Source organism: Lates calcarifer, linkage group LG2, assembly GCF_001640805.2.
Source record: "Lates calcarifer isolate ASB-BC8 linkage group LG2, TLL_Latcal_v3, whole genome shotgun sequence".
Lineage (NCBI taxonomy): Eukaryota > Metazoa > Chordata > Actinopteri > Centropomidae > Lates > Lates calcarifer.
Window position 1 is genome coordinate 18880846 of NC_066834.1, and position 18196 is coordinate 18899041.

At 39.2% G+C, this 18196-nt stretch overlaps 2 protein-coding genes across 2 annotated transcripts in view; one reads left to right on the forward strand and one right to left on the reverse strand.

The window, feature by feature from the left end:
- cep89 (centrosomal protein 89) overlaps nt 1–18196 on the forward strand; it is a 50774-nt gene that overhangs the window by 23677 nt on the left and 8901 nt on the right. Inside the window, exon 17 of the mRNA XM_018697502.2 lies at nt 17473–17621. Within this exon, the coding sequence (XP_018553018.1) occupies nt 17473–17621 (149 nt within the window). The remainder of the gene's footprint in view (nt 1–17472; nt 17622–18196) is intronic.
- Nucleotides 133–17479, reverse strand: zgc:165481 (uncharacterized protein LOC100073327 homolog). The gene is made up of 2 exons (XM_018697505.2): nt 17286–17479; nt 133–1642 (listed from the first exon to the last, which is right to left on the reverse strand). Exons 1-2 carry the CDS (start codon nt 17347–17349, stop codon nt 897–899), a joined length of 810 nt encoding a protein of 269 aa, XP_018553021.1. The 5' UTR covers nt 17350–17479; the 3' UTR covers nt 133–896.

Sequence of the window (18196 nt, forward strand, 5' to 3'; positions counted from 1 at the left end):
GAATTTTAATGGTCTTTTCCCATAATATCCTTTGCATTGTTCAATAATACAGAGTAATTGGCAAATCGTTCACCCTGGAAGAGCAGATTCCATATTCTGTTTTACACAGTGTGTCAGCAGATATAAGATGTAACAGAATCAACAGGTTCAATAGACTGATATCTTATAACCCATAGATTTTTTTTCTCATACAATATATACAGTTATTGATTATATTTTCAGGAGTTAATGGCAAGACCAGTATATTTGCAAATTTAAAATGAAATGTGTGCTCATGATATACTGTAAATATCTGCACCATTTGGTGTACGGTGTTTCATTTTGTAGTGTTCCTTTTTAGCCCCAAGGTGTTGTGTGTGTGTATTCACAGTTAAGGGCTGAATCAAAATGCACAGGCATCCCAAGATAAAGTTACAAATTAGTAAATCCCACTGTTCACTTAAAAATCATTGCAAGATTTTTACTGGTATACACCATTGATAAATGAGGGCCCAGGACTTTGTTAATGTTGTTACTGTAAAGGATCTGTTCTTAAATTTTATGTTAGACTAGGTCATACACGCAACACAGAACAAATAAGGTCACAGAAATACATCACAGAATCATAGGTATAGGCGATACTCCCACTAACGGAGCTTGTCAGCAGCTCTGGCCGAACCGGTTTCTCAGTTTCATTCATCGGCCTAAAAGCAAAGACAGTCACTGAAGATGGTCTTTGTAGGTCTTCTGACTGGCCCATTATTTGCATGAAAATAACTGACTAGTAGTCAGTCAGTCTGCTGTTAAGGAAAGGATAGGGCATCACCCTCACTTTATGTATGGATGTATGTAACAAACCAAATACCTGTTTCCTGCAGCTGACTTCATCCCATCCTAGGACTACCAGTTTAGTAGCATCAGCCCCTGGGGGAGCAGTCACACACACCCTGACACAGACACTGACAAAATCCATAGACCAGGCAAACTGTCAAGCTTGATGGCACCAAGCTAACGCACACAATACCCAGAGTCACTTTCTGGATCACTAACAAGTAGATTCCTAGAGGCAGTGAGCCAAAGTATAAGAAACCCAGCAACCAGACCAGAATGCGTGGGACATGATTACAGAACTTGGACAAGGCGTCCTGATCAGCTGGCCCGTTGGAGCCCATCGATACAGAGTCCAGGCTTTGCTCAGCGTAAATGTCAGAGCTGCCATTGCGGCTTGGGGAGTGCTGTGAGTCCCTCTGCACTTCCATAATAGTGATGACCAGGCAGTTGGAGGAGTCATGAGACGGGCTAGAGGAGGAGAAACTCTTTGGAGTCAGGACCACCTCCCTGTTGTGGTCAGAGCTCCAGGATTTGTCCCGCATTGCCAAGTGGGACATGATGTTAGCATCGTCAGGAAGGGCTGACACCTCGAACTCTGTGATCTCAGTTTGGTGTCGGCAAAAGGGGCAAGAGATGCAGCCTGCGCCATCAGCAAGGTCCAGGATCTTAATGAGGCAGCGGGCACAGACCCGGTGTAGACAGTCCAGGATCTTAGGTTTACGGTTGTGGGCATTGAAGCGCTGGTAACAGATTTTACACTCTAATTCCTCTGGTGGAGGACAGTCCTTCTCCTCCGACTCAGGCTGGGGGCAGCTCATCTTCAAGTCATGTTCTAGGGAAAGATAGACAGGGAAAAAAAAGAGAGAAAAAGGAGATAGAGGGATAATAATCTTTAGTCCAACATTGTATGTGTCTTTGAATTGGATGTTAGAGATGGACCTGAAAGAAGTAGATGTTTCTGACTACAGTATCTGGTGTATCTCTGCCAGCAGGAAAAGGTCAGGACTCTGCCTTCTTCTCTAACTGCTTCTATTCAGTGTACCTGCTGCTGATGAATGATTTATGGTTTGGGAATTGGATCAGGGTGTCATCCCTGAGCCCTTTGTGGCAAAGCAAGAGGCAGTAATGCTATTGATCTTTGGGGAGAGGTGGCAGAGATAGCGAGTTTTTGTTGATTCAGTGTTTTTGTGTAAAATACTATGTTGTTACAGTCCTTAATTAAGCGATGCCTGAATTTAATCTTTCACTTAATCTTTCACTTACTTTCAATTTTGTCAATTTGTTGTTCCCTTGATGATATCAAGCCCTTTTTAATTTTTTATTTGGCTTGTTAGGATGCCGAACTGTTAGGCAGTATAATTTCTATGTTTCTATGTTATAAGTTATTCTCATCTATGCTTATACTAACTAATGTCAGTGTTTTAGTTAGCATTATCTTTGCTAGCTAAATTAAAAAATGCATCAAATGCAGGGAATTACAATTATTATTACAAAAAACATGTGGTAGCAGTTGCTGAGTGAAAAAAATGCAACATAAAATCCATCATATTTTTTGTCCATTGATTTTTTCCAAGATGAGTCAGTGTTTTCACCAATGCTCAGGAGCTATATCCCAACCAATTAAATGTACTGTAAGTGACAAGATATTTGCAAATCCTTGAAGAGTCTTTATGGTCATGCACCAGAGAGAACTATTAAAGAATAGAGAGTGGAAGAGAAAATATAGAGATCATTATTCATCACATATCATAATTCACATAACATTCACAAAACTCCTGAGCTACATGCTTTAAACACAGCTCCCACTTGTCCTCACACATCACCCAGAAGGTTTAGACAATGTGTGTGAAAGTGATAAACACTTAATGTTATTGTCACTTCTGTATCAGCGGAAGTTTCACTGGGATTGTACATAATTACCAACAGCTACTGAAGTCCTACATTGATACAAGAAAACCCCAATGATCAGTTTTCTCCAGGGAGAAACAGCAAGAAACTGTCAGTCATTGTTAATAAGGTCAGATAGCTGTAAGCATGCATCCAGAGAAACCAAGCATGAATAGGAAGGAAGTTAAGGAGCCTCCACCTCCTGTACTTTGCCCCTGACCTTTACTTTGGCAGATCACTCTCGTCAGCGCGGATGTACTTAATATGAAAATACAATAAGGAATCAAATTAATATAATGATTTATTGATCTGTTTTAATACAGGCTGTTTTACATTGCATATGCCCTTTTTTCTTACTTAGTTTGATTCATAGGTTTTGAGCGTGAAACTGAATTCCATGGAGAAGAGATATTGTGAGGTGTTTCTGAGTCATTAGGGCCATGCCTCTAAACATCCATTTTTTAATGTTAAATTGCAAACAGAAGTATCAGTAATTCAACATACTTTTTTTTTTTGACCATTCTAATAATTCAGGGTAATGTGCCAAGGCATGGTGATAACATGCTGATATGGTGGTGATTGGTGATTGGTAACATCATAGTAGAGTGGTTCTTGGTGCAGTGGGCGATGATACTGGAATATTATTAATAGTTAGGTTGTGTCTGTGCCTGTGACCCTGCTAGCATTAATCTGGTTGAGAATTCAAGGGCAACAACACAATTAGTCGTGATACAGAAGAAAACTATATTAAGGACAACACTGACTAGGGATGCTTGAGTCCAGAGTCTGTTTATGATCTATAACAAATACCTGTGGTTTGTTATGGTGTTATGCTGCTTAGCAGAGAAGCAATTTATTCTCCCACCAATTAAGATAACTCCAGTATCCTCCAGTAACCTGGGCAATATTTTCCCATGTTTTGGGGTATAAATGATAAGGACAAAAATCTGCAGTGCAGAGCAGGGATGGTATACCTGGCAACCGTGAACAGCTGTTTGTTTTTGCCACTGACACGTTCAGATTGTTGTTATTGGTGTGACAACATTATGGACAGGATTCCTACAGAGATAAACCTTTATATTGAAGAGTAAGCTCCTTTTTGTTTAACCAGAAACATCGCCGCATACTTCTACAAGGCTCCATTGACAAACACTGTTATTTAAACTCACAGAACATGAGAGCAGCTGGAAGACCAGTACCTCGATGTTAGTGTGTGAGTTTTAGTGGTAGAAGAAGTATTCAGATCATCTACATGAGTAAAAATACCACATAAAACACTGTTTTTAAAAAACTGCTCTATCACAGATAGCAATCAGCAATCAGGTTGGTGGTGATAACAGATGAGACTGTGTAATTTTGAGAGGTATCTCAGGTCAGTGAATTTCACATAGAAATCATATGGCAGTGCATATTGAATGACCTTTTTTTCTTTAAATTCTTCTTTCTTAAATTTCTTTATATGAGAAAAATTCAGTCTCTATTCTTAAAGTAGAAAAGTAGTTAATTTACCTTCGCACCTGAGACAGCTATGGCACAAGTGGAATCTAAACATGCCTTGAATGCCATTGTAAGGTCATCATGTTCTGGATCTACTCACAACTCGCAGGTTGAAATTTCCACCAATATGGTTCTGGGTAACCAGCCCATGGTCAGCACGGTTATACAAGAGGAGATGAGTGGTAGAGAACTTTATCTTTAATCTAGGTAACAACTACTCAGTGGCATTGCCCCTGTTCACTTTGAAGACATGGTGCTTATTTGCAGCTGTTTGTGCTGTGTGGATATTATTATCAGTCAGTAGAACGTGCTGATGTAGACATCCTGCACATAGAGTATAATTAGTGCTCCTCATTCTTAATATCTTCTACATCAAGATGGTGCAGGCACTTCTTGTTTCTGAAAAAAGTTTAGAAAAATGCTTCCATGCCCTATAGTTGCAGTTACTTTATTCCCTCTCCTTCTTACTTTACTTCTATTGGTTATTAAAAAGTCCCCCTCCCGACAGAAAGATGCTATATAAAGAAAAGCCAGTCATTCATTCATTCATGACCATGAAATATAGATTGAATAGGTGGATGTTGCATTGGCAATTGCCCAGCAGGCCTCTCTGTGACTTACTGACTGTTTAATATTTCAGCCACCAGTCTGTTGTGTTAAAAAGCCTTCTGAAACATGTCAGAAAGATGTCAGAAAGAACCAGCTCCTACTGCATCAATCCCAGGAGCAGAGTCATCCTGTTTTCCCCTGAAGTCAAGGACAAATAAATGTTGTAAAGAAAGGACACAGCACTGGGATTGTGTACGGGAATATCCAGCACATTATTATGCAACAAGCAATGTCAACTTGAATATAAACGGTACAGTTATTTGCAAAGCTATCCTGTAAAGTTTACAGTAAAAACAAACCTCAGTTTTTTACCAAAAAGAATCTTGTGTCTCTTCAATGTCTAACAATGCATTTCTTATCTCATAAAACATTTTCATTTTTTTAATGGTTTGAAACATCATCAGTATTGTTTACATAACTTTTACTTCTTTTTCTTTCTCTCTTTTATTGACTCATTGCTACCTTTAGTGGCACATTACTACCAGCTGTCAATATGCATTATCGCTCTGCAGTTGCTAGAGGTGTACACCCAGTTGGGAGTTTCCAATAGATAGATCCAATAGATCCGTACATGCAACAAACCTCTATTTCCCCATTTTAAACCTCTAGTTAAACTGTGTACAAAGGGTTTTACACAGACCATACAAAGCATAATTGAATCTTGATGTGCAGGTCACACTCTCAATCAGCTGCTCCACTCCAGGTGCCAGCCATTCATTAGTGAACTGATAAGCTGCATAATATATTTGAACACTGAAACAGTCATTAGCTGTTGTTAAAGAAAAGCTTTTGTTACTCTACTTATAGCAGTGTTTAGAGCTAAACACTGTGCTATGAGTTGAGTAATTACATTGCTGAGTTTGCCATTGAGGTTCCTGGTCAGCGAGGGGGAACATCACTATGTGCGCAGCTATTAATCACCACAGACTCATCACCATGCAACCCTTGGCCCCCACACTATTGCTTATCTCATCACTTTGCAAACCAACCAGATGGATGGTCCAGAGCAGTTCTGCTATGTTGTCATTCAGCTGCTGTGGTTCAACAACCAAGCATGTTTTTCTGATCTTTATCTACTGCCAGATTCTTCATCTCTCAACCTTGAAATAGTTTTCAGCTTGGCATTGGAAGGTCTATGAGCTGTGTATGAACACAGTAGTCATTAGCACATACTCCTACTCCTAGTGGTGGAGGAAGCCTGTGTGATGAGCTGTTGAAGCAATGCTTTCCCCTCCCCAGCCTTGTAACCAGATAGAGATGAAAGTCTAGCAAAATTTTACAATAAATCCATCTGTATGCTGTTATTATTATTACATTACTAATACATTAGCCCTGCAGTAAAATGCTCTCAAGAGTCTAAGCAGTAGAGCATCTTAATTAGCAGTGAACAGTGTTGCACTCTGTTACTATTGCTAGGTTTCCAAGTTGTTAGCTGACTGGATACAACGTATGGTGGGATGGTAGAGAGTTATAACAGGATATGGGCTGAGGACTAGGCAGAGGGAGGAATAACAGAGGGCTCATACAGGGGCATGGTGGTACAATAAAGGGCAGCTATAGCTGTACTCAAGAATGATAGATGAGCTACAAAACAATAAATAATCAAAGGCAGCAATAACTAATAGAAAGATTGTGTGGTAGAGTACAGTGTTGTAAAGTCTACATGAAGAGAGAAGAGTGTAGGAGAACAGCTTCCTAGTGTTGTGTTATGTATGTGAGTTCTGACTGAGCAGCTGATTGACTGGTGCACTGACTGACAGACTAGTTAACTGAATTGTTGGCTGACTTATTGGCAGGTTGACTGACTGATTAGTTGGTCTCCGAGGTAAATATGTTAAATTTGAAAAGTGTAACATTGATTTGAAACGGTTATAGCTCTGCTGTGGAATAACACAGGGGAGGAGGTAGACGGAAGCTGACATTTGACATTTAGGAATTGGAAGACTGGGGGAGAACTGAGGCTAGAAAGAATGAAATTGTGTCTCTGCTCTCCAGAGTAATTTAGAGATCCAGTTACACCTTACTGTGGTACACATAAAGTAGGTTATTACAATGTTCTTTGAAAACCACTGGAGAGTCACTCTTATTATATTGGAATTTTCAGTAACATGTACTGTAAACCGCTGGATGAGCTGGGCTGTGCAATTATTATAAAGACTACTCTTTACCCAGAGAGTGTGATTTAAAGTGTCCTTGAGCGAGATACAAATGTCTCAGACACATCTAGAAATGTATTATTTAGGCACATAAAACTGGAAGCTAACTTTAGCTGCTCTCTGAGTTGCGCATAACATTTGAAGACAAGTGTGCACCTTTATCCTGTATGTATTTGATTCTGTTCTAGCATGCCATGTTATTCATTATAATAAGACAATTTCCAGTGTGATGTTTCAGAGGAACAACAAACACTAGAACAAAGTAAGTCTGAGTCAAGGGAGCCTATTCATTGCACCAAGAGAGAGTACGACAAGATTTGCTGTGCACACCTAAAAGCAATGTTAACATACATTGTTTTAGGTGTACACTAGACTGTCTTATATAATATAAGACAGTGTTGGTGCAGTCTAAAAGGGTTTGTAGCCTTTAAATGTGCATTACTGTGCAACTACCTTGGGATTCATCAACTTTGTCATTGGCATCTACATCCCATTAGAGCATCTGCTGGACCAGTTGCTCTGTGTTTGCCAGTATACCCCTGACTACTACACGACTGGCTTTTCCTTTATTAAATCAGATGCTAATTTAACACATGCCTTTATAATGAGACTGTCCTCCTAAAATTAACAACAGCATCAGTCATTTCAGCAAGTGCCCCAGAACAGTGCACCTGTGTTCAAATCAACAAGCCCCCTTGCAGCCATAATAATTATTGTTCTTATTTTAATCCAAACCATGATCTTTCCCTGAACCTAACCAAGTCATTTTTGTGTCTAAACCTAACCAAACCACCAAACTATGTATTTTGTCATTTTATTAGGACAACTTACTTAGAACAGTATATACCAACCAACAAGCCACCCTGCTCCATCCATGCTGTTTTGACCCTGAGCTTTCACTGGAGGTCAAACCAGACAAGAATTTCCCCATGGTGAAAATCAATCAAGTATCACATTAAATTATTCCACAAGCCACTACCAGTAACAAGTCGGTATTTTTAAAAGCAAAAAGTGCTTTGATCAACAAGTTTTGTTGCATAATGGAGAAGACTTTGATCACCAAGATAAAAGCAAAGTCTAAGCTGTGTTATCACAGCCACAGAAGTCTGTGTAGCACTGCACTCCAGACGTTCTGTTGGATCTGTTGGAACTGTCAACACTCTGCACAGATCCTGACAAGATGAATGAGAGCAAACACTTAACCTGCATTTATACTGTGGCATATGATTTAGACAAAATAGTACATATTGTATATGTTCTCTTCTACAAAATACTTTGGCTTTTAGCTGGTAGTGACTGCTTGGTACCTTGATGGGTTTTCAATTCACAGTCTGACTTTGACAATTCTATATATATATCTATATATCTTCATTTGGGGGATGCGGGTGGGGGGTGTCTTCATTTCCCTAAATGTGATATCAGTTTGCCATTACAGTGTAGAACTTATAGTTTTAAATTTCATCTAAAACATAAGCTTAAATATATCAAAATACATGATAAAATTGAGACATGGCTACACATTCAAGTGTATGGCATGGTATACTTATATCCTCCCAGTCCTGTATGTTCTCTCTTATCCCCTCCTCTCTCATCCTCCTCTCAGTGTGGATTGTTGATGATAGCTTTGACCTTTGCTGTCAGAATATCTGCTTGGTGATGCTTCTCAGAATTATGCCATTGATCCAGAGGATTACATTCATGCTGCTGTTGGCAGATCTTTCATCCTTGTTTACAGCAATTATGTTTTAAAACAGGGCAGTCATTTGGTATCTTCTTTCTCTCTTTTTTTAACAGTTGGCTTGTTGAAATACTAAAAAAAGTACTAAAAATAAGCTTCAATTGTACTTTTTAGATTTATTCATCTGAAAACCTGCACAACTTTTGCTTTTACTAATAATATTTTAGTGAAACTTCAGATTTTACATTTCATGGCTTTATATTTTAAGAGCTGCTTTTAATGATCCTAATAAATTCTCATATTTCAGTGCATTTCTTTGAGTAGCTATTTCAATTCATGTACATGAACACCCCTTCTATTTGAAATGTTTAACATTAAGCCCAGTCAAATGACTCTGTCTAAACAGGTCAAGCTTAGATTTGGGATTTTAACATTTATTATTATGCTTCTATAAAGATGTATTTAAAAATCTCCTCTGCATCTACGTCAAGAAGGCAGTGAAGGGTGTTATGGGTAACCACAGGTCAGAGAGGAGCCAACAAGCACATAAATTTCAATAATATGTTAAGCAGACCTGTGCCTCAAATATGCTGGTTTGATTGATTCTTTGCTCTGTTGGGATTTGATAGACTCCTGTTAGGGAGGCAGGTTTGAAACAGAGAAGGGAAATATGTTCTAAAATTATTTTTTTTAAAAAACAAACAAACAGCCATGCAAACATCTCTGGATGACCCCAATGCACATTTGCCTGCAAAACATTTCAAACACAGTCTGAGTTTTCTAATTAAATAAGGTTAGAGATAAGCAGTACTTAGCCTTGTCTCACAGAACAGTGGGTACCTTTACTTCACTGGGTGGATTATCTAAAGACAATGCAGTGTAATCAGTTGAGGCATCTCTTCTCCATATTCTGCACATTGACCTGTGCAGCTTTTTAACTGCTGTCATTTAGACTGATGTTCAGGCAATTTTCTCCAATCTTCAGCTGTGACAAAGACGGATCTATGAATCTAAAATGATGCATCTGACATAAACAATATTCTGTCAGGATCCCATTTGTCAAAGTGTATTTCGTCATAAGCAGCAATTACTGTATGTCTGGGGTTCTAGGAGCTCCCTTTTGTGTGAGGCAGCAAGAAAACAGAACATAACCTGCTGCCACAATGACAGAGGTGCCACAGTGTTCAGATAAGCTAGCACTAACAGAGTGAGTGAACAGTGATTGAACAAAATTTGGGGTAATTGACAGTAAAGGCGTACTATGAAAATAAGCTGAACAAAAGTGTGGAAGAAATACAATATAATACATCTAAAAAATATTAGTAAAAATAATTACATCTTCATTTTTTCACTCACTTTGTGATATAGAGCAACAGTAAGCCTTGTGCTGGAAAGGGATGTGGTAGCTTGATCACAAAATACAACTTGCTGTGCAGTCATTATTTACCTAAAATAATCATGTTAAACATTTGATTCTCTCTGCTAGAGAGCAATTGTCACGGCTTTGCTAGATCATGATGTATTTGTGCACTGTCAGTGAAAAAGGAGATTACTGCATTTGCTTCCAATCTGGCCAGTCATATTTCTTCTGGTCCTCTCTATAACCCTTGTAGAAACATTTTTGAGGAGGCACAAGTCAGGACTTCCATTGTAGCTGCAGAAACCATGAACACCAGAAAAAAAATCCATCTTAAGAAGCCAGCTGAGAGTCTGTCATTCTGTACAGTAGCCCACTGTTGACAGTGTGGTTTGTTAGAGCAAGCTTCATTAGATGCTCAAGGCCAGTAGAAACCTTTGAATGGCATGGGGGGTTGGGGTTGACTGCGCACTGTTGTTTAAGAGAAAGCAGGCCCAGAGTTTGAATCTCTGTGTATATGTGGATTCATTTTGGGAGCACCAGGTTTCCCAATACTAGAAGAGTGCTCTTAAAGTGGCCCTTCCTCTACGAGTGTATCTCCTAAAATGTGCATCAGTGTCTGTGGTGGATTGAGTAGACAACTGTTCAGCTTAATAATGCAGCTACCCCAACGCAGCTACCCCAGGGCACAACACTGTGATGTGTTGTGCCCTGTTGCATCCTAATCAAAATGTAGAACACGTAAGTAGAACAACATATCTGGGCAGCAGAGCTAGCAGTAACCAACTGCTATCTGTGAGCACCATTAGGCTGCCAACAGCTCTGCATTGCAGAAATAGTATCAAGTCCAGATATGTGAAAAAGACTCTCCTTATTATTCTACCTTAACCTCTAAATGGTTATATACCAGACAAATAACAAAGAAATAAGAAGAGAGTCAAGAGCATAAACACAGAACCAAACCATCAGGCTCTCACAGCTTCAGCATGCTTCAAAACATCAGTCCTACTACAGTAAATACCAACAAACCTTTAGTTATGTTCCTTGACAAACACTGGTAAACCATTAGCACACAGTGACTCAGGAAACCAACCTTTTCCCACCTGCCACAGACTATAGCCTGTCCCAGCTACTTGTGTTTTTTCAAACCCAGCAGATACAAAAGCTTACTTATCTCACTTCTTTCATTACACTACATTATAGATTACACAGTATTATCATTTGCCATTTCAAGCCAGTGTCCAACAAACCACCACACAGTTGTAGACCACAAGGGCTTGACTCCCTGGCAGAGGTCACAGATTTTTAACCAGATCATTAAGACAGCAGTCTTGTGGGAGTTTGAAAATCAGACCTTCCTTGACATTGAGTTTTATTCTGTATTCTTTTACTGAAAAGTCAGCTGACCTGATGTAAATGCTGTTTTTCAACCCCACCCTGCTTCATAATCATGAAGTTTTATATATTCACATCTTGGAGCTGGCCAGCTACCCACAAGATTCACAATCACAATCTTGCCTTGTGTACCATTGGAAGATGTCCAGTAAAAAAATAGTACTGAAGGAAACATACAGTGTCTTGCTTGTTACTTAAGCCACGAAGTTGCTTCCTGTTGCTCCACAGCAAGCCTGCATCAAATCAACCTGTTCATGAAATTTTACTTTCTGTTTTGTGCTCTTTTGTCTCACTGTGCTCTAATTCAGTGTATCCACTTGTCTCTTATTAAATGCAGTAAGGTCTGTGTAGAGTAAGGTATTGTGTACTTGATTTTTGCCTGCCCTATGCATCTGCAGCAACAGCTTCATTACCTCTGCTAGGTTTTCCCTTGCTAATGATAAAAGACAGCCAGGTTCAGCAGAAAAGGTTAATCTGTTTACACACGCAGCAATGTTTTACAACAGTTAGAATGGTGTTATTGCTGCAGAGAGTTCGACTATTTGAAGCTGTGAATGAATGATTGGATAAAATAGTATGATGTTGTTAATGAGGTTGTAAGGTGTTAATTAGAATAATGGCAGGTTGGAAGATAAAAAGAGTAGGGTGCATAGACAGTAGTCTAAACAGAAGCTCAAGGTTTACTCTGCATTCAGACTATTTGCAGCAGTTGTTGGCTGTGGCAAAATTCATATTTCAGCATAAGGCAGGACATATGGTAGTGCTGAAACATGATTTGGTTTGAAGAGGGTCAACATCAGCTGGCTTTTCATATGGACAAACAAAGGAATCAGGTGACTGGTCATTTTATAAAATTAATCGTGTGAAGCCTGCGAACAAGTTAAAGTCGACTGCTAGTCGTTTTCAGGGCTCTCCCATAGCATCCACCTGTAGGATTGAGGTTTCCTAAGGGGATAGTTATTATTGTCAATGAGTCTGGATGCCAAATACTTAGTCTGTCCATTTAATGGGAGTTGTCTGACTGAAATATACTCCCAATGATTCTGAAGTTGAATTTTCATATGTACACTGAAGCATAATACATGGAAAGCTAAGGCTCACATGCAAAATACAACTAAATTGTAACCCTTAAGCTTTGAAAACCCTGAAAACCCTCCTTGATAACATGAGGAGCTATCTTTGCTTATTTTAAACAGTACAAAATGATTTAATGTTATCTTAGAATTAACAGGAACATGGCTGAGGCTGATGGCAAATCTCAGTCCCTGCTGGAAAAAACCTTGTAGCCCTCAGTTAAAGAGAGCGTTTGTACTGAAAAGTTCTCCTGGTGTGAGTATAGAAAGAGAATTATGCTCAGTGAAACCTCTGCAGAGACAAATGTTGCGAAAAAGTGTTAATTATGAAAAACATCTTTAATACATCTACTATCCCTCACTGGGATGTGGTATAAAAAAATACTTGTCTGCTCTGAATTTTTAGTATTGTTGTTGTTACTGGTGGAGAAGGTCAGCCAGCCTCTGGGCTACAGCTACAAGGGGAGATGTATTGGTTTGGCATTGCTCAGCTCAGCTTGTTGTGAGGGCTAAATGTCACCGCTTAAACCGGGCTGATGCCGGCGCCCTGCTGCCTCCCTGGGGGGCTTGATGGAGATTCAGGCCAAGCTTTGGAGACATTTTGCTTCCCACATTATACCTCTCCAATATATAATGACCATTTCCATTCATTACTGAGTATAACTGGGAACTACCATGCTTGTTGGAAAGAGAACTATGGCTACATTGAAGGCTAAAGCTCTTGACTGACGAACTCCCCAGTATATATTCGGACTAGAGTCAGATACTTTTCAGATGGATATTTAGATTCCACTTAACAGCAAGGCCTTGTAGCCACCCTGCTGAGACAAGGTTGGTACCCTGCTGTTCCTGAACTCTCAAACTTTCTTTGAATGCCTCTTGAACATGTCTGGTGTGTGCTAATTTTTTACCACATTTACCTAATTTACCTAATTTTTACCATAACATTTGGTTTTGGTGTCTCTTCTCTTTGTGAGTGTGTACTATAAGTACCTTCGCTATATTATACATCATCTGCCCATTCATTTCATTTCTCAGGCTATCCTACATGGTCCAAAATAGGGCAAAAATGACTGCACCATCAAGGTACAGACCTCAGTATATTTGATCATCTCGAGACATACAGTATTCGTAGCTTTGTCAGTGCAGCTTAGGATGGCTGGTTGTATTATTTTCAGTTGATTAAGTTAATGCAGTCACATGCCTAGAATCAGAGCTTTTATTTCTAAAGATGATGGTGATTCTTGAAACTCTCAATCTTTGGCCATGAAGGAAGGGCAAGGGTAAATAGCCTGTCATTATTGACAGCCTCTTAAGTCAGAGTCTATTTATATAGCTCAATCTCACAAATCACAAATTTGCTGCAAGGGGCTTCTAAGTACGTCACACTATAGCAGGGTAGTGGCTGATGGCATATGTTACCACCTAATAATCACCTAGATGTTCCCTTGCAGGGAAGGGGTCACTTCTGCAGGATTAAGTGGATAAACCTATGTTGCTCTTTAGAAGGTGAAGCCTGAATAAAATCTAACATAGTCGCATTGCATCCATGTACTAATACTGATGTACTTCATTTTAACAATATAAAGATTATTGCATTTGTGGGAACAGAGCAGCCTGTCAAGCTTAGTGTGCAATTAATAAATCTAACAGATACACAGAGGTTGGTTGAGTGAAAAGCACTATCTTTGAAATGTTTACAGTTGCTGGTCTGATGATACACTGAAGATATTTATTGCATGAACCTTCCAGAGCTTGATTGCCAAGAGACAGACGCTGAAAGCTTTAGGTGACAGAAAAGTTAGACACAACAGTGTCAGTAAGGAAAGATGAAGAAAATGTTCTCAGGTGTATGCCAGAATCTGAATGTAATCATAGTGTGCCGTGCCTGGAAACCCAAAGAGTGGCAACACCCGAGAGCAAACATCATCATGACAGAATGGTATAGTCGAACAAATCTTAAGAAAGAAAACAGAAGGAAACCAAACTGTGTCATCCTGGTTGAAGAGCTTTTTGGGATTGTGACATCCTAAACATTAAAGAGACAGTCAGGTCATACGTCTTGGTCATCCTATACCAAATGACTGAATGGATGAGGTATGTAATGAATTACATGCGCAGGGTTAGGGTTAGAGCTTGTACGTATATTTGTCATGTATGTAATAGATGTCAAGGTTCAGCTGTTCAGGACACGCAGAGCTGCTGTCAGTATTTGACCATCATTCATACATTCATTTCAGCAGTAGGCATCTTCAGTTTACAAAGTTCTCTACATCTAGCCACATGCTGGTGATGACTTGATCATGTGGTGATTCTCTGGTCTGTAATTATATCTGACAGATTAAATGCTGAGGGAGGTTTGAGTGAGGGAATTTATGCGTAAATAAACGTGTGTGTGCCCAATGGAAGGTAAGACGCTGCATAACGAATGTGCTGGTTAATCATATCAAAAGTATTGAAAGCACATATTATAGCTACTGGTTGTTGACTCTGTTGACTCTCTGATATGGAAAGTTATTTGTGTATTATAAAAATGGGTAATTTAATTAATTAATTGATTATGATGATTTAATGTGTTATGGATGATGATTTGAGTTTGCATTTTATGTACTGTTTTTCCTAATTTTTTTATTTTTTTGATTCTTTGAAACTAAAATTAATTCATTGTGAAAGAGGTGCGTCCCATATTTGCAGTAGTTTCTAGCTGTGTGGTAGAAATGTTAACATATTGTACAGTAGAAGGACTATGCAACAGTCACACTTAACCAAGCCCAAATGTCACAGTGGTGGCAGACACACCCCTTTCAGTTTCTAGCTGTGAGTAAATTGGTCCACTGTGTCCTACTTGTCCTTAGTTAGCATAAGTTCACATACTGTAGATTATAGGTGCTAATACAAAAGAAACCTGACGTAGTACATTACTGTGTTTTCTTTTAATTTTTCTTTGATTTCCTACATGTTTGTATTGTTATAAATCTTAACTCTGAACTGAAAATATCTAAAACCTAGTACAAAGCATCTCTCCTTCTTTTATATAAGGATGTTTTATTGCACACTGTCCCTGTTCAAATAAATAAATCACAATTACAAATTACCTGTAGTATAGAATAGTATAGTGAAGTATAGTATAGTATAGTTAAGTATATTATATCATAGTATAATCTCATACAGGAGCAGTACATACCATGGACTGTATGGTACATAAATTACATACATTTAGGCATCCTTCGCATTTATTACATAGTTCATTCATAAATTACTTATTAAAATGTGTCTGATTGATTCTTTTTCTTCATTTTTTCTTCAGTGATATTGCCTCAAAGCTTTTGCACACAACCTGCTGAATTTAAAAATGAATTTTACCCACTTCCTTTTTCATCAAGTCCTTTTTACCCAGAGCAAAACTCATTTTGACATGCTCTCATCTCTCAAGTCCGTCCGGGGCAATTCATTTCTTTTTAGCCCATCTTTCATCAAATAGCCTAGAAAGAGAGCAAGCTGTCTTTCTAAAGCGACGCCCAAACTTTCACTGAATCAACTGTCAGCCACATAAACATGCATATATTCAAAACCACAACCGTAGACTGAGTGTGAAGTATTATTGTTTTAAAGTCATTGCACAGATAATGAAGTTCACAATAGCGATTCCAAAACCTACTTAACAGGTGGTCCAAACATAGAACTAAGAGGAGTACAATTATTTAGGTGAGAAAAGCTACCTCACTCCTTTATCTCATAAGAAACAATTCAGTTCTTCTACCTGACACCAATTTTTCCATGTTTTTTGTTGTTGGGAGAAACATGAATCCCACTGTCCCCTGTAATTGGCTGGCTTAGGAAAAATAACATCCGTTGGTTTCATCGTTTATATTGTTTTTTAAAAAGAGGCCACATTTCAAGAGCTTTGTAGATGCTTTCTGTTGCTCTCAGTATACAACAGTCAGGAGCAGTCGGGGGTCAAGTATACTTTGTGCAAACCCATCATGTTTGGATAATTACAACTCAGCAACACCTCTGATCTGGTATCATAATATCTCACAGGTCCTTAATGGTAGCTTCAGTGGTACAACCTTCTAGATAAATCAGTATCAAAATCATCACCAGGCATAAAACACTCTGCTTAACTGCTCCAGCACAAAATGTCTAATAATCAATTCCAAACAAGCCAGTGATAATATATCACTATGTAGGGTAAAGGAGTCAGGACAACGTGTTTGTTTAACCCTTTACCAAACAGACAGAGTGATAAACTCCAGTGCATACACACAAATAAATTGGCTGACAGAAGGCAAGCTCACACACTGTCTGTCCTTATTCAGACCTTGTTTTTCTCACATCTAAGTCTTCTCCAACTGCAGAGCACAGAGCAGCAGCCCACAGTATCTCTCCTCTCTGTTTCTTTTTGTGCATATTTATTTTCCTCTGCCTCTGTTGCCTTCCTACAATATTTTCTTTCATTGATTATTTTTTAACTTCAGTGGCCCTCTTTTTGCTTCATTGACATGAGTATTGTACTGCATTAGCTGAGGTAAACTAGTCCACATAGCATTAAACATGTATTCCACTTGTATGAGTGTGTGTGTGCTGCACTAAGAGCAGTAGTTATGAATTGTCAGCGGTTCAGCAGCTGCTCATCTGGGAATATAACAACTTAAATATGGGTCTAAAACAGAACTATTATTTGTTGCTTACACACTTAAACAGAAATCAAAGTACAAACCCTCCAAACACATAAACACCAAATGCAGTAGTAGAAGTACAAATGCACTCACACCAGCCTCTCTACAGAAGATCAGCAGGTTAGTTAGTGTGTTGTTCCTCACCTTGTCCCAATGTGTTTGACTCCCCCTCCTCCACTCCAGTTGTCTCTGCTGTGCTGTCCTTCATGTAAATCCACCTCTTTCATAGCAACACTCCACATCTCATTCCTCTGTGTGTGTGTGTGTGTGTGTGTGTGTGTATGTGTGTGTCTGTGTGTCTGTGTATGGTGTGTGTTTGTGCAATGTGCAGGTGTACCGGAGGCAGGCGTCAACCAGACTGGCAGCGTTGGAGGAGGCAGCAGAGGGGAGGACAGCTTCTCACCAGAGGGAGATCCTTCACCTGCAGAGGCTGCTGAGAGAAAGACAGGAGGCTGAGGAGAGACTACTGCAGTCCAAACGGTAGGAGGGGAGTATGGAGGAGGAGGAGGAGGAGGAGGAGAGAGAGAGAGAAAGAGAGAGAGAGAGAGACGGAGGAGAGAGTAGAGGAGAAATGGTAGGAGGAAGGCGTGTAGAAAAAGGGAGGAGGATAGGGAGAGAATGTGTGAATGAGAGGAGGAGGAGAAAGAGTGAGGCGATGGTGTGTGTAGCTTATAAAAGGAGAGAGACAGCAGTAAGGTGTGCATGGAGGCAGAGCAGGTCACATCAACAAAACAATTACTGACTAGAAACAGAAAGAGATGTCCAGACCAACAGCTCAGTTTCCAGCTTTTTAAAAAGCATCTTTTTTTCTTACATTTTTTGCCTCTAAATGAATAATTCAGATTTCAGCAAGCTCACATGACCAACTCAACCGACATCTGCATATCCGATTATCATCTGATTTTACCTTATCAGAGATGTACTGGTATCCACATTTCCAATAAAAAGGAATCACAGAACAGAAATAAAATATTTTATTTGAGGCAATTCAGGAACTGTGTTGCAGTTACAGAGTTTGTCCAAAAGGGAACTGTAAAATGCTGTTATGTGTATAA

Excerpts from the sequence above, each read along its gene's own strand:
- zgc:165481 (XM_018697505.2), bottom strand. The coding sequence starts at position 17,349 with ATGAAGGACAGCACAGCAGAGACAACTGGAGTGGAGGAGGGGGAGTCA. Across the intron at positions 1,643-17,285 it reads GTCAAACACATTGGGACAAG|AACATGACTTGAAGATGAGC; the intron begins GTGAGGAACAAC and ends ATCTTTCCCTAG.